Below are 13,314 nucleotides of genomic sequence, written 5' to 3' on the forward strand. Positions count from 1 at the left end.
CTCTGAGGGCACTCTTTTTCACATTTATATAGTAGCAATATAATTTCCTGGTTTTATAGAGCACTATTTTGAGAGTTACCAGCGATTTAGGGATTTCTGTTTAGTTTACTCTTGGTGTACCATAATCCAGGGCACCTAGGTTCATATTCCACTGCAACTCTGATTTTAAATGGTGAGCCCTCCAGAGAAAGGGAAATACCTACTGTACCCCTCCTCAATAGCCCTCAGGTTTGCAGGTGTCTTTAATATTTACATACAGCAGGTATAATTCTGATTCTGGAGGGCTCACCATTTAAAAGTTAAGAAAAAAAAGAGAGAGAGAGAGAGTTGAAGTAGGATTTGAACCTGGGTCTCCTGGTTTATAGCCCACTGTACTGACCACTAGGCTACCCTTCAAACCTGCTTGCTGCTGTGTTCAGAACGCCCACAATACCTGATGTCATCAGAGAGCCTAGTTTCCCTTTCTGGTGTCAACTTCAGGGATGAGGAGGGGGGAAAGTAACCACTGGGGGGCTTCATGAGGGGGTCATGCCTTAATCCCTCCAGTGGTCAGATGCTGAATCAGAGCACCTTTTTGTACCCTAGATACGATTGAAACAGGTCTAAATTAAAATGTCCTCTTTAGACTTGGCCATTTCTCCTGTTGGACATCCTAATTTTGGGTCCTCCATAGTCAGGCACACTGCAGTGTAGGACATCCAAATTCTGTTGTTCCAAAAATCACAATGTGGACATTTTGGGGCCTTTTGAGACATCCATCTGCTTTGAAAACGAGCATCATAGTGTATTGTGGCATTGCCTCCCATTCCATGCATAATTTCCTAAGGTGTCTCTCATGGGGAACTTGAGAGACACCTTAGGAAATTAATCATGGAATGGGAGGCAATGCCCTATCCAAAAGGCCTAAGTCTGAATTACCCCGCAGATTACTTTAATGCCAACACAGTGTTGATCATCCAACACCGGATAACTTTTTCAGATCAACAAAAGACTTAAGATGTTCCAGTTCAAAAAAATATACACTTCACATCTAAATGAACAGTACATTTACACGGATAAGACAGTAAAAACGTTGCACCCTGATGTCTTCTCTCATGTCCAAAAAAACACCTCCTCTTATCTTAAATGTTTTTAGCTACAGGATAAATCCACACTCTTCGATTGTTGGAAATTCTTGAAAAACAATCTCAAAGCAACATTCAAATCCTGCTCAAACACAAAGGAAATCAGCAAAGTAGCTCTCCCAATATAGCAGACAAGTCTTTCAATACATTGGCCGCCTCTTGTACCTGACCAGGATCTTCCGGGGTCTCCCTAACTTTTTTAATGAGGTAAATAATAAATCTTATCAACCAGAGGTAGCAAGTGTCCAAGGAAAACTTCAAATTCTCAACAAGATATATTTTAAACAAATCCATCGGAGACACCCACAGGTCTAGGAAAATTCAGTATCCTAACAGTTAAACACCTATTAAAGTTTTCCATTTGTTCAATTTTCCTATGTATAAAGATTATCCTTTACCAAAGATGTTGCATTCCCTTTAGGAGATGAAATTTCCATGATTATGTTGCTCATATTCAGCAGAATCCTGCTTAATTTTCTCCACTGACTGAAAAAGACATTCCACTTTTGAAGCAAGGTTAGCAGTTTCATGAACAATCTTGACACAGAGGCATTCAGCCTTTCGATGGCCTGTCATAGAGTCTCCAGTGTAACCACCACCAGGAGGGGGGTGAAGAGGGTTAATACCGCGCTCTGCCCCCAGAGATAACCTCTGCCACCATACCATCAGATGTGGCAACTTCCACCAATTTATGATCTGCTACCGTTGCCCTAGTGGTGGCAGGGCATGGTGGGACGTCAGTTCTAGAGGGACAAAACATCTTGCCCCAAGGACTTGCCCGCTCCTCCTGCCAAACTCGCAGTAGGGCCCCCTCCAAGCATTTGATGTGGGCATTGAGTGGAGTAGCGTTCCAATGTCTGCTGTACCAGAGAGGAAGTTCTAGCTGGCGATGGTAAGGCATTCACTATACCCTTTCTCTTGGTATGAGGCATACCGGGACTGAGGAAATATGAAATTGCTCCAGCAAGCAAATGGGAAATGACACTACCAGACTTCAGGACACCATTTTGGTCATTCCCCTCAATGGCTTTCATTTCCAACTTGATCAAGATGTTTCCAAGGACAACCACTTCCCCTGAGCTACCTGCCCAAGTCAGTGAGCACCCCAGCTTAGTAAGCTGGCATCTGTTGTTAAAACCATACAATTTGGAGCTTCCAAGTCCATAACTCTTCTCAGATTCTAAGGATTCAACCACCAGCTCACACTAAGGTGTACCCTCCCATGTCTACAGAAGACAGCACTTTTAGGACTGAGTATGAGTTGACCATCACCTAGGAAGAAATCTGTAAAGGCTACCTATGCGCTCAAGACTATGGTATTAACTCTACTGTCACTGCCATAGAACCCAGCACCTGCATGTAACCCCATGCTTAAGGGGGGCACTGCTTCAATAATGCTTGGTTCTGGGACTGAATCTTCAGACATCTCTGCATAGGAAGAAAAACCTTTTCTTCCTTGGTGCTGAACTGCGTTCCCAAATATGCCATGCACTACGAGGGCATCAAATTTCTTTTCTCACAGTTTTGGACTCAACTGACTACAGGAGATGCGTCACTCAATCTGTCACTTCAAAACTCTTCCTCTGAACTGGCTTGAATTAACCAATTGTCCAAATACTGATGGACTCTGATGCCTTCCTAGCAGAGAGCTACCACTACAACAACCATGACCTTGGAGAAGGGACAAAAAACTGTGGCAAAACTGAAAAGGCATGGCACAAAATAGAAAATGATTCCCTACTATCACAAACCACAGAAACTTCCAATGAGGACAAATTAGAATGTGGAGTTAAGCTTCCTTGAGATCCAAGGTGGTTAAGAACAGCTGTGACTAGTGAATGCAACATTTCTATTCTAAAGTGAGTTACCTTTAGTGCATGGTTTACCTCTTTTGAGATTCAGAATATGATGAAAATTGCCCTCTTTGGCACCATGAAGTAATGGAATACCTCTCAGCGCTGCACTCTTTTTTTGGAACAGGGACAACCACTCCCAACTATAACAACCTCTGAAGAATAACTTACATGGCTACTTTCTTGGCAGCCATGCAGCAGGGAGAAAAAAAAATCTACAAGCAGGTGAGAACCCCCCCAAACTTTAGCTTGTAACTAACTGAATACTCAATGATCAGATGTCACTTGGACCCACTCCCCGACAAATGCAGAAAGGTGACCTCCAATCTAAACTGTCAGGGAATGGGCCTGCAGCCCATCACTGAGTAATCTGAAAGCTGCAGGCTCTTTGTCCCTGCCCCTTTCCCTTCCTATGAGGTCAAAAGTAAGTAGTCCTAGATGGAAACCAACACCACCAATAGGAACCTGTCCATCCCAGACATTCTAACACTTATCATCATAGAACTTCAGTATAGAAAAAGCAAGAAGTCCTGGGCTTGTCCTCAGGTAATCTGTAAGGTTTTGAGTTCCTGAGATCCTTCAACAATTTTTCTAGATCCTCACTGAATAACTTCCCCCTGAAGGGAAGTCTGCTAAGCTTGGCCTTGGAGGCCATGTTCACTGACCAGCTCTGAAGCCACAAAAAAGTCTAGCTGAAACAGACAGCCACAATTCTAGCTGAAATCCTGATGAGATCATAAAGAGCATCTGCCTATATACAAGCTGGTTCCCTAGGAGATTCCATCTTCTCCAATGAGGTCCCTTCATAAGACTGCTGTAGGCAGCAGAGACAGCCCCGAAGACAGCTGCTTGAAGGCCAGATACTGAAACTTCAAATGCTTGCTTTAAGTGTCCCTAGTTTACAATTCTTTACACCTCGTAACAGTTGCCATCAAGGCATCCATTTTGGGTTGCTACAATTTCTCCTTCCCCTCTGCTACCAGAGGGTACATATAGCTTTACAAACCTGGAGACCTGCCTTGGGAGCATTCCATGTTTCCATAATCTAAGAATGCATCACCTGATGCACAAGAAATGCTTTGGGGGCTCTCTTATCTACTCCAGAATTGCATCTCCTACTGAGACCACTTTAGGAACTTAAGCTTCAGAGATAGGAGTGGAGGAGTGGCCTAGTGGTTAGGGTGGTGGACTTTAGTCCTGGGGAACTGAGTTTGATTCCCACTTCAGGCACAGGCAGCTCCTTGTGACTCTGGGCAAGTCACTTAACCCTCCATTGCCCCATGTTAGGGTGGTGGACTTTGGTCCTGAGGAACTGAGTTCGATTCCCACTTCAGGCACAAGCAGCTCCTTGTGACTCTGGGCAAGTCACTTAACCCTCCATTGCCCCATGTAAGCTGCATTGAGCCTGCCATGAGTGGGAAAGCGCGGGGTACAAATTTAACAAAAATAAAAAATACTTAAGGCTCTTACAGTTTTAGAAATGGCCACAGACAACTCTTCCCTCCAAAAGAGATGAAATGCCATAGGGTCATCCCTTTTGGCCACTGGAAGCTCCCACTCAAGGTGTTCAATGATCGAGGGAACTCTAGAAATATTAGAAGCAGTAGCACAATCTTACAGAACTTCTGACCTGACCACAAAGTACAGGACTTCCAGTCTTCAATGAGTGACATTCTCACTCTTTTACTGTGAAGGGTCTTCTGTATGTCTAGGTAACACCTAAAACCCACAACAGACTGTAGCATCTGGGACCTTTTTAATAAATAAGTCTTATGCATAAGAAGGACAAATTCAGGGGGGAAAAAATCCCTGCACCCTAGGTCCCTAAACCTTCACTAGTGGCAAGTAAGGTGTCCCCCCCCCCAGAAGTTCTAAATCCATAAAAAGATCGTTTTGACAACACAGAAGGTAGCCCAGAAAGAAAAACTGCAACAGAAAGCGATAAAATGTCTGCCATTCCCATGCTTTCTCTGAGAAAAACCCAGCCAACCAGATTATCTCCAGCAGAGATTCCTTCTGAAGGTAAGGCAGACTCAAAATCCAGTAGCTTATATGTAAGAGGGCTCCCCCTTTAGTCTGTACACTTTATTATTGCCATGTAGCAAAAGCCACAATGCCTCACAACCTGCTGGAGACAGAAAAACTGATGAGCCTTAGCTGCATGGTGCCCTTTATAGGGCAGAGATTGCAAGCATTTGGTCTCTGTCTCTATTGGTTTTGGACTGGTCTGGTGAGGATGATAAGGATATTAGTCAGGTAGACTTGAGAGAGCTATTGTTCATCCCTGGAAATGAACTATGGGAAATAGATCTATGTTTTGGGTACTTACGACCCAGGTTTGCTACCGTGGGAGATGGGATGCTGGGCTTAATGGTCTGACACAGGATGGCTTTTCTTATGTTTTCCTGGTCATATACCTGCTTGCTGCCATGCACACAGGAAGTACTGACATTCCTTTTAAAGGGTCAGTTTCTCAAAGGAATTGCCATGAGGTTTCTGAAGCTTGTTAATAAGATGACTTCCAATCACATTCAGTGTGTTCCATGTCTACAAGACGCCAATACACTTCCAGATCTCCTCAATGGGCATAAGCAAAAGGAAGTAATGATATCAGAGTACTCTGTACAACCTGGATTACAGGCCTGGCATGAGTTCTATGCTATTTAAAAATTCCATAAGTTCACCTTGTTGAAAAGATTGCTGCTCCATAGCATGTACTATACTATACATTAGATAGGAAGGTGAACCACTTAGGAGATTGGGATTTTGGAAACGGTATGTTTTTCACACTGGCCTAGTAGTCTGGCAGCAGCAGACCTGGTTTCAGTTTCCAGGCCCACTACTGAGACACTGTTCACTGCCCTGAAACTAGGGGACAGGAACGTTTTGGAAAACATGTTTTATATGTTTTAGTTGTTTTCATGCTTTTAACCTGTTACCTCCGCATTGGCTGCTCCTAAAGGTGCATTCTTAAGCCTAGTAAACTTTTCAAGAGATGTATACTAATTGTGAACAGCAAGCTAGAACAAAGCAAAATAAATGCTTTATAACTGAACACAGCATGCACACATACCACATTCCAGAAGGAGCCAGGAGCTTTCCAATGACTAGACTAACTGAGGTAGTGGGAATGTAAACTGGGGCCAGATCCCCAGTGGCTATGAAGGAAGGTGTGTGGCACCAGAGCCCAGCCCTGCTTCTGACACAGCTAGAAGTACAAACTTCTTTCCTTTTTTGGCAGCTGGAACATGTGAAAGATGCCAACAATCTTCTAACAGTAAAAACAGGTAGAGCAGTGTTCCTGCAGTAGGGGCATAGCCAGAAAACAGATTTGGGGTGGGCCTAGGCAAAAAGTGGATGGGCACCAAGTGTTCCCCCCCCCCCCCCCCCCCCCCAACCACCACCAAAAAAAAAATCTCAGCTGGCAAGAAAATGCTTCTTTCCACCTTGGCAGTCTGCAGCACGCATGTGCTGAAAACTAATATGCAAGTGCTGGTATCATGGAGAGTACTATTTTCATTTCCATCAGGTGGAAGTCTTCAGCTGGTGGAGCTTGGGAGGTGTGCTACTGTTGGGAGGGCCTGAGCCCTAATTAGGTGGTCCCTGGCCCATCCAGGCCCACCTGTGGCCACGCCACTGTCCTGCAGTGACAGCAGCAGCCCAAGGAGAATGCTGTTGTGTTGGTAATGCCTCCAAAAGAGGAGAAGCTCAGCTCCTACTCCCAAAAGCACCAGCTAAAAATGCAGCACCTATTAAAAAAATTAAACGATAGTAATTCAAAAACTATAGCCTCCCACTACAATTAAACAGGTCAAGTTTCAGTGATGGCAGCCACTCTATTAATTTACACATTAGCACCTGTACTGGCATTTCAACTTTACTATATATATTATGTTCCATTGTACCTATAAAGCCTCATTTTGCTAAGACACTGAGGTATGAATTGGGACGTGTAGGTTGGAATATTCACAATTTTCCTGGTATTTTACAGAAGGCTCTACCAAAAATTTATAAAATACGTATAAGGGTGCCGACAAACTCATGCATATTTTCTGGCATGCATAGTGGGAGCATCGATTTCACAAAACCACACATGCAGAAAAGTATAAGTGCAGCCAATTAAGTTGCAAAGCTCCAAATGCACATTTTTACATTTGAAATGCTAAAACTGTATGTGTTTTGGGAGGGGGAGGGGATAAGCACTATTATCCCATCTCAATCACTAATTTCAATCTCTGACCAAAAACAAGTAATTTGCAGAACTTTATGCAGGCGTCAGAGAAAATGCAAATGTCAACAGGGACATTTTTGGAACTATGTGTATTATTCCTACTTTAAAATAGAAAATACACATAATTTTTGGACCCACCCAAAGCACACCCCTTTAAAATCTGACCTCTGTAGTAGGGCTGTGCTGAATACATGTATCATGCAATCACTGCTAGTGCTGCTACTATCCATTTACTTTAAGCCACCTAAAGAACAAACCTAGACTAAAAACAGATTATCTATCTAGATGGTGGCTGGAAGTTGCCACTCTCCCAACTAATTTTGTGGCTCCATCTCTTTGCTATGCAGACAGTGTTCAGCTGGTTAGAGGGATTTTTGGCCTGGCACTACCCATATAGCATATGAAAATCTACAGATAATTTACTTATACGTTCACCAGCTATCAGCAACATTCATTAACAAGAATATTCTTTAAAACAGTTAAATTCCTCCCTTAAACATAAAACGAACTAAAAACATAAAGCAGAAACAGGAGACACTTTAATACATTTTCCCCCTGCAATAGAAGAGATAGTGTAGTTCCTGACAAGACTCTCCTGGAAACAGACCTAAAAAAAATACACTCTGCAACTTTTTTTTCACAGCACAGTATAGGGGAGGCAGGAATGATATGGTATACCACTGTTATGGCAAACAACCTCCATTAACCAAAACAACAAAGTGCAAGTGTTTGTCATGAGCTGTGTATTTACAGCTTCCTCCAGACAGAAGCCATGGTATGTACAGGGCACCAGCATATGACCCCCAAAGCAGTAAATTTGGGCAACTTTCCCAGCAAGAGCATCTGGCTGCACCAGGCCCTCTAATGTTTCTTCTAGAGCCTTGCTTCCTGCTCAGCTGGATTTTGTGGCTCATCGGAAATGCTGGTGCACCTGCTAAGAAACATCACTTAGAACTCAAGGACTTCTGCTTTTCTCAAAGGACAAGGCCTGCTCTTCTAGTTTCCTGCAGTGCTGAAGCTAAGCAGCAACAGTCTCTGGCAGCTTAAAGTTCTCTGTCTTTTTGGTGCTGTATGAAAACTGTAACTGAACCTGAAAAGAAAAATTATCCTTCTCAGTATAGCCATTTTTTCTTCCTGTGTTGAAGTGTCAGGAAAACCCACATCCACAGAGTCCATGCCATCAATGCCTGAAAGAGCGGATGTAGTTGGTTGAGAGTAAAACCAGACTGAACAACAAGAGAGAAGCCTCAGAATCTGGATAAAAAACAAAAACAAACTCAGAAAAACATGAACTATAAATACCTGTGGCCTTATCTAGAATTTACTCATTTTCCCTACCAGCTTCAACACTGCAGATCTTTTACTCCCCCCCCCCCCCCCCTAGTATCCTCAGTGCTTGCCTTATGCTTTCTCTATGGTCATTTCACCCCCATCCCTTCTATTCACCACAGGGGAAAGAATGGCAACTATATTTTGTTACACACACATTTCCAAGGACTACAACATATTGCTTAAAGTGAAGCATGAGAATAAGAGGAGGAAGCTGGTGATGTTTTTACTCTCCATGAAATGTAACAGCGGCATACACAAACAGCTTGTTGTCCCTGAGAGTTCCTCGGTTTTAGGAATTATGTTGGCAGGTGTTTGGGTAATTCATTTTATTATTGCTGCTCTCTCATAACCTTTATTTTTTTGTGTTGGAATTTTGCAGTGCTTTGTGTTTTTTTAATTTTATGATTTCATGTGGTTATGTTGTGATCTGCTGTGAACAACCCTGCAGAGCTTGTTGGCAGACTAGAAGTACTTTTAAATACATTTCCCTTAAGGTTTAGTGTAATGGAGAGACTTGACAGTGTCAAATTTTTGTTTTTAGTTATCAATTTGACTCCATTGCTATTTTTCTTTTGACCAAAATTTTCAAATTTCTGTTCCTAGAGTATCTGGAGAAGGAAAGGTGAGCAGTCTGGTTCCTTTCTTTTATCGCTCAGTCAAACCCTGCTACAGTCCCACAAATTTAAGACTGGATTTTTGTGTTGCCCTTTCCAATTTAGACTCAGATACCAAAGTAACTCTAAGGTCCTCCCCTCTGGTCAGTAGGTGTCACTAGAGTAACACCTCAAACTCACTCCTTTTGGCTATAGTGAAACGGAGAAGGGCTTAAAATTAAGAAATGCACTTCAGCTGGCTGAGTGCAGAAGATAGCAGCGCTTCCAGTTCACTGCACCAGGTACAGCAGCAGTGCCAGCAATAAGCAGAATCCCCTTAGAAAATCTGAAATTGTGTTACCTTTCAATCTGCTGGAGAGCTGAAGCCACTGGGTGAGCCAGATTTTGCACTCTGCTGAACTCAGTTGAGTAGAATTCAGTCCTCGGACATAACACGCCTAATAAACATATCAGTGGAGTGTGTTATACATTCTGATGCTCTTTTCCCCAAATGCAAAACATAACCCTGAAACCTACATACAAAAACACACTTTTGGATGATATCGGCATCTGAGAGCTTAATAAAGTCCTTGTTAAATTCTAGGAATACAGCCTCACCCCCACTTACATTTTTTAGTTCTTTGTCTGAGAGTTCATGAACTCCAAGCTTTAGAAGCGCCTTGTCGAGATGATGAAGCTCAAATGTGTGGTTCCACAGCCGCCAGCGCAGGAGAAACGTGGGCAAGTGGGGTGTCAGGAATAGAACTCGGCTCAGTGCTTTCTACAAGAGAACATTTTTAAAGAATTAAATAAAAAGGAACCAGGCCAGTGGCTCAGTAACAGTGCTGTGAACTGCCATGCAGAAGGTCCGGGTTAAAAATCCCAGGCCAGTTGAAGCTAGGAGAGGCTGCTTTACAGTGCCAGCTAAGGCCAAACATAAGTTACACATTCAGGCCTGTGGCCTGTGGCCGTGTGATGGCTGGGCCGAGTTTCAAGGGGATATAAAATAGGGGTATTACACATTAGATAGCTGTAAATGAAGGCTCAGGATGTATTTAGTCCAAGAAATGCCATTTAACAATTGAGCTAAAATCTCCCCGTGAAATGTGTCAGCCATCTCCCACCCTCACCACTATCTATCGTACTTTTTCCTTACATGTCTGAATTCTGTCAGTGTTTCAGCTGCCATCACTTCTGTGTTTCCAGGCATCCACCACCCTCTAAGTAAAACAGCATTTTCTCTGAATTTCCCTCCATAAAAATTCTATCCCCTCCTGTACTCTACGGAAATCTCTTATCCCTTCTTCTCTGCTTTCTTCTACAGAAAAAGCTATAGGCCCCATAGGATAAAATCTCTTTTTGAAAATGTAGCCAGACAAAACACACTGAGCTAAGTGGCAACTCAACATATCAGCAGTGAATTGCACCAGGCTGAAGCAGAGGCACTTACCATGTGATGCATTTTCAGATGCTTCAGATCCAGGGGAGGTCCAGAAAAGGCCCGACTCACACTCTCTAGTTCTGCAACTGCTGGGTGAGAACCATGCTGAACCTTGGATGGTAAAGGTATGAAAACAGCTCATCTTCCATCATACTATACCTGCATGAAGGGTGTTGCCTTAAATAAATACGCCAAAGAGTAAGACAGAGTGGCTTATACCAACTACAAAACAGTCCAATACTCCCCAATATTTCAGTTCCATCCCAGGATCTCCACCTGGGCAAAACACAGAATGGGACTGAAGTCTGAAGGAATGCATTCAACCTTTAGAGCTCTCAGATAGCTTTGGGTGGAATTATATGCTTTAAATTGGTGAGTCTGTGCAGCACTGCTGCCCACTGCTATGGTTTTGAACACCTCTGGATGTTTTGGTTTTTTTTTTTAGTCAAATAAAGGGCCATATTTCCATTTCACGAATCAGTTTGCACAAAAATTTAGTGTTTCCTAAGCTTTAAGAGGAAAAACATTTTACTTGGAAAAAAAACTGCAAGGGGAAAAAAAAGGCCTAAAGATAAACAGGACAAATTGTATTGTATTGTTATTAATGGATTTATATGCAGCTTTTAACCAGAAAGGCTACAAGATGGATTACATACAAGAGAGACTTCTCAAAAAAGAAGTTACAATAAAATACAATCATAAAATCACCTATTTAAATAGGCTAATAAAATATCCCCAATCTAACAAATATGATTAAGACTATATATTTCAATTCAAGTATATTACAATCTTTGCTTTGAAAACAGGTAAGTTTTAAGAACCTTTCTAAGTAAGACATAGGATGTTATATGCTGGAGTTGAGTCGAGATACTGTTCCAAATTTTGAAAAGCAAAGGAACTTATATTCTTCACAGAAGGAAAAATTCAATAATAGCCTACTTCTGGAGTTAAATCCATTGCCTGGAAATATTAAAAATTGAGCTATTATCTCAGGGTTTAATTCGTAACAACTTTTGCAGGTGAGACATGCAAGCTTAAAATGTATATGACTATCCACCTTAACCCAAAGCAGATCATTTAACAAAGGAGTAGCTTCACAATGTCTACCTAGATTAAAAATCAATCTAGCAAAAGTATTTTCCAACAATTTGTGGTTTATTCCTCAATTTCACAGTGAGAGAACAATAAAGTGAATTACAATAGTCCAAGTGTGGTATTAAAGTAGCTTGTGCAACTGATTAAAAACTTACTAGTGGTTACACAAGTTTTGCTAGTAAAGGTTTTTTTTTTTTTTTTTTGGGGGGGGGGGGGGGGGGGTTAATTATTAAAAGTTTTTGCAAGGTTGGCGGGAGAGGATGAGGTGGGATTCCCCCTTCAGAACTGCAGGGAATTAAACCCCTGGGTAACAAATGCATTGCTTCAAAGGTGCTGGAGTAAAAGAGGCTTGCTGGCTTTAAGTGCTACTTTTGCTCCACAAGCCTGCTGGCTGATCTGTAATGTAGTGCTGGAGCAGCTGCATTTAGTCCTAGGACAACTGGTTTTTCCGCCAGCTTTGACACCTCTTATCCAAAGATAACGGTGCATGAGGTTTTGAAATTATATACATCTCTTCAATGCAGGGCTTCAAAAATTCATCCAGGACTTACTTGCCAGAGGTGAAATGCATTTGCTTAGTACTTCCTCTGTCCAAGTATTTGGAAGGGGAAGCAGCGATGATGGACAGAATGCATTTTTTTTCCTTGGTGAGTGCACAACTCTTCCCACCCCAACTCAGTACAGCCCACGTTCTTATATGTCTTCCCACTCCCAGCCTTCTCATTCCTCTTCTAACTCCTCCAAGCCCGCCTTCCTCCTCTCAGTCCCCAATCAGGACTAAAGATGCCTCTTCCTTCCCTGGGATACTGATCAAGACCAAAGACATTTCTTCCTCCTCTTAGTCCTGTCAAAAACTTCTATATGCCTTAAGCTGTTGCTTTCAGAGCCATCTTGCCACCCCAATATATATATATATATATATATATATATATATATATATATATATATATATATTGGGCAAGTTATTTTGTGAAGCCCTGCTCAGATGTCAAAAGCCCTGTCTGGAGTACCTCTGTGCAGAGTTGAAGCATCTTTTCTTTAAGAAGTTGGTCCTGCAGCCTAGGAACTGCCTGCTGCAATCCACTTAAGACGGCAGGATAAGCCTCTGCCCGGTTGGAATGGTACACATTGAAAAACTCTACTTGCTGCTGGTCAGTCCAAAAGTGTTGTATCAAGAATTGTCTGGGGAAAAAATACCTTTAGAGAAAGGAAACATACCACTTGATTAGCCAGAAGAGAAAGACTCGGGACACCAACAGCCTACCATCTCAGAGACTTATACGTTTTGGTAATATGATCCTGGGATAAAATGGAATGTTTACTAAGATGTGAATCCCAATCATTCGTTAGCTGCTATGAAGTGTCACTGTGGCACCACCACCACGGGACTAGGCTGGGTGGCCAACTTTTGTTTTCATAGGTCTCCTGACAGGGTAGGAGCAGAGCTCCAGTTTCTGGCTGTTTTTGTCCCCCTGATGTACAAGGCACTGTATTTGTTCTTTTGTACCTATTATTTATGTAGTGTTAGTAAGCATGTGGGCAGCACTATATAGACCCACATAAGAACTGGTCCGTAGAGTCTGCAATCTAGTTAACTCACACAGACAAGACAAAATAAAATAGTAATCACCTAAGTACTACAGTG

At 42.3% G+C, this 13,314-nt stretch overlaps 1 protein-coding gene across 2 annotated transcripts in view; it reads right to left on the minus strand.

Moving 5' to 3' along the window:
• Nucleotides 1–6,563: 6,563 nt before the first annotated feature.
• LETMD1 (LETM1 domain containing 1) overlaps nucleotides 6,564–13,314 on the minus strand; it is a 32,879-nt gene continuing 26,128 nt past the window's right edge. Inside the window, exons 5-10 of one of the 2 annotated variants that reach the window (XR_003941589.1) lie at nucleotides 12,680–12,866; nucleotides 10,584–10,685; nucleotides 9,762–9,914; nucleotides 9,495–9,591; nucleotides 7,374–8,462; nucleotides 6,564–7,306 (exon numbers count right to left, since the gene is read on the minus strand). Coding sequence is in view for 1 of the 2 variants with exons in the window: in XM_030198287.1 (XP_030054147.1) it covers nucleotides 8,389–8,462; nucleotides 9,495–9,591; nucleotides 9,762–9,914; nucleotides 10,584–10,685; nucleotides 12,680–12,866 (613 nt within the window). In the remaining variant the exon portion in view is untranslated. Of the gene's footprint in view, nucleotides 8,463–9,494; nucleotides 9,592–9,761; nucleotides 9,915–10,583; nucleotides 10,686–12,679; nucleotides 12,867–13,314 lie in introns of both variants that reach the window. The other variant, XM_030198287.1, reaches the window with a different exon arrangement.

The sequence above is a fragment of the Microcaecilia unicolor genome, chromosome 3, assembly GCF_901765095.1.
Source record: "Microcaecilia unicolor chromosome 3, aMicUni1.1, whole genome shotgun sequence".
Taxonomy (NCBI): domain Eukaryota; kingdom Metazoa; phylum Chordata; class Amphibia; order Gymnophiona; family Siphonopidae; genus Microcaecilia; species Microcaecilia unicolor.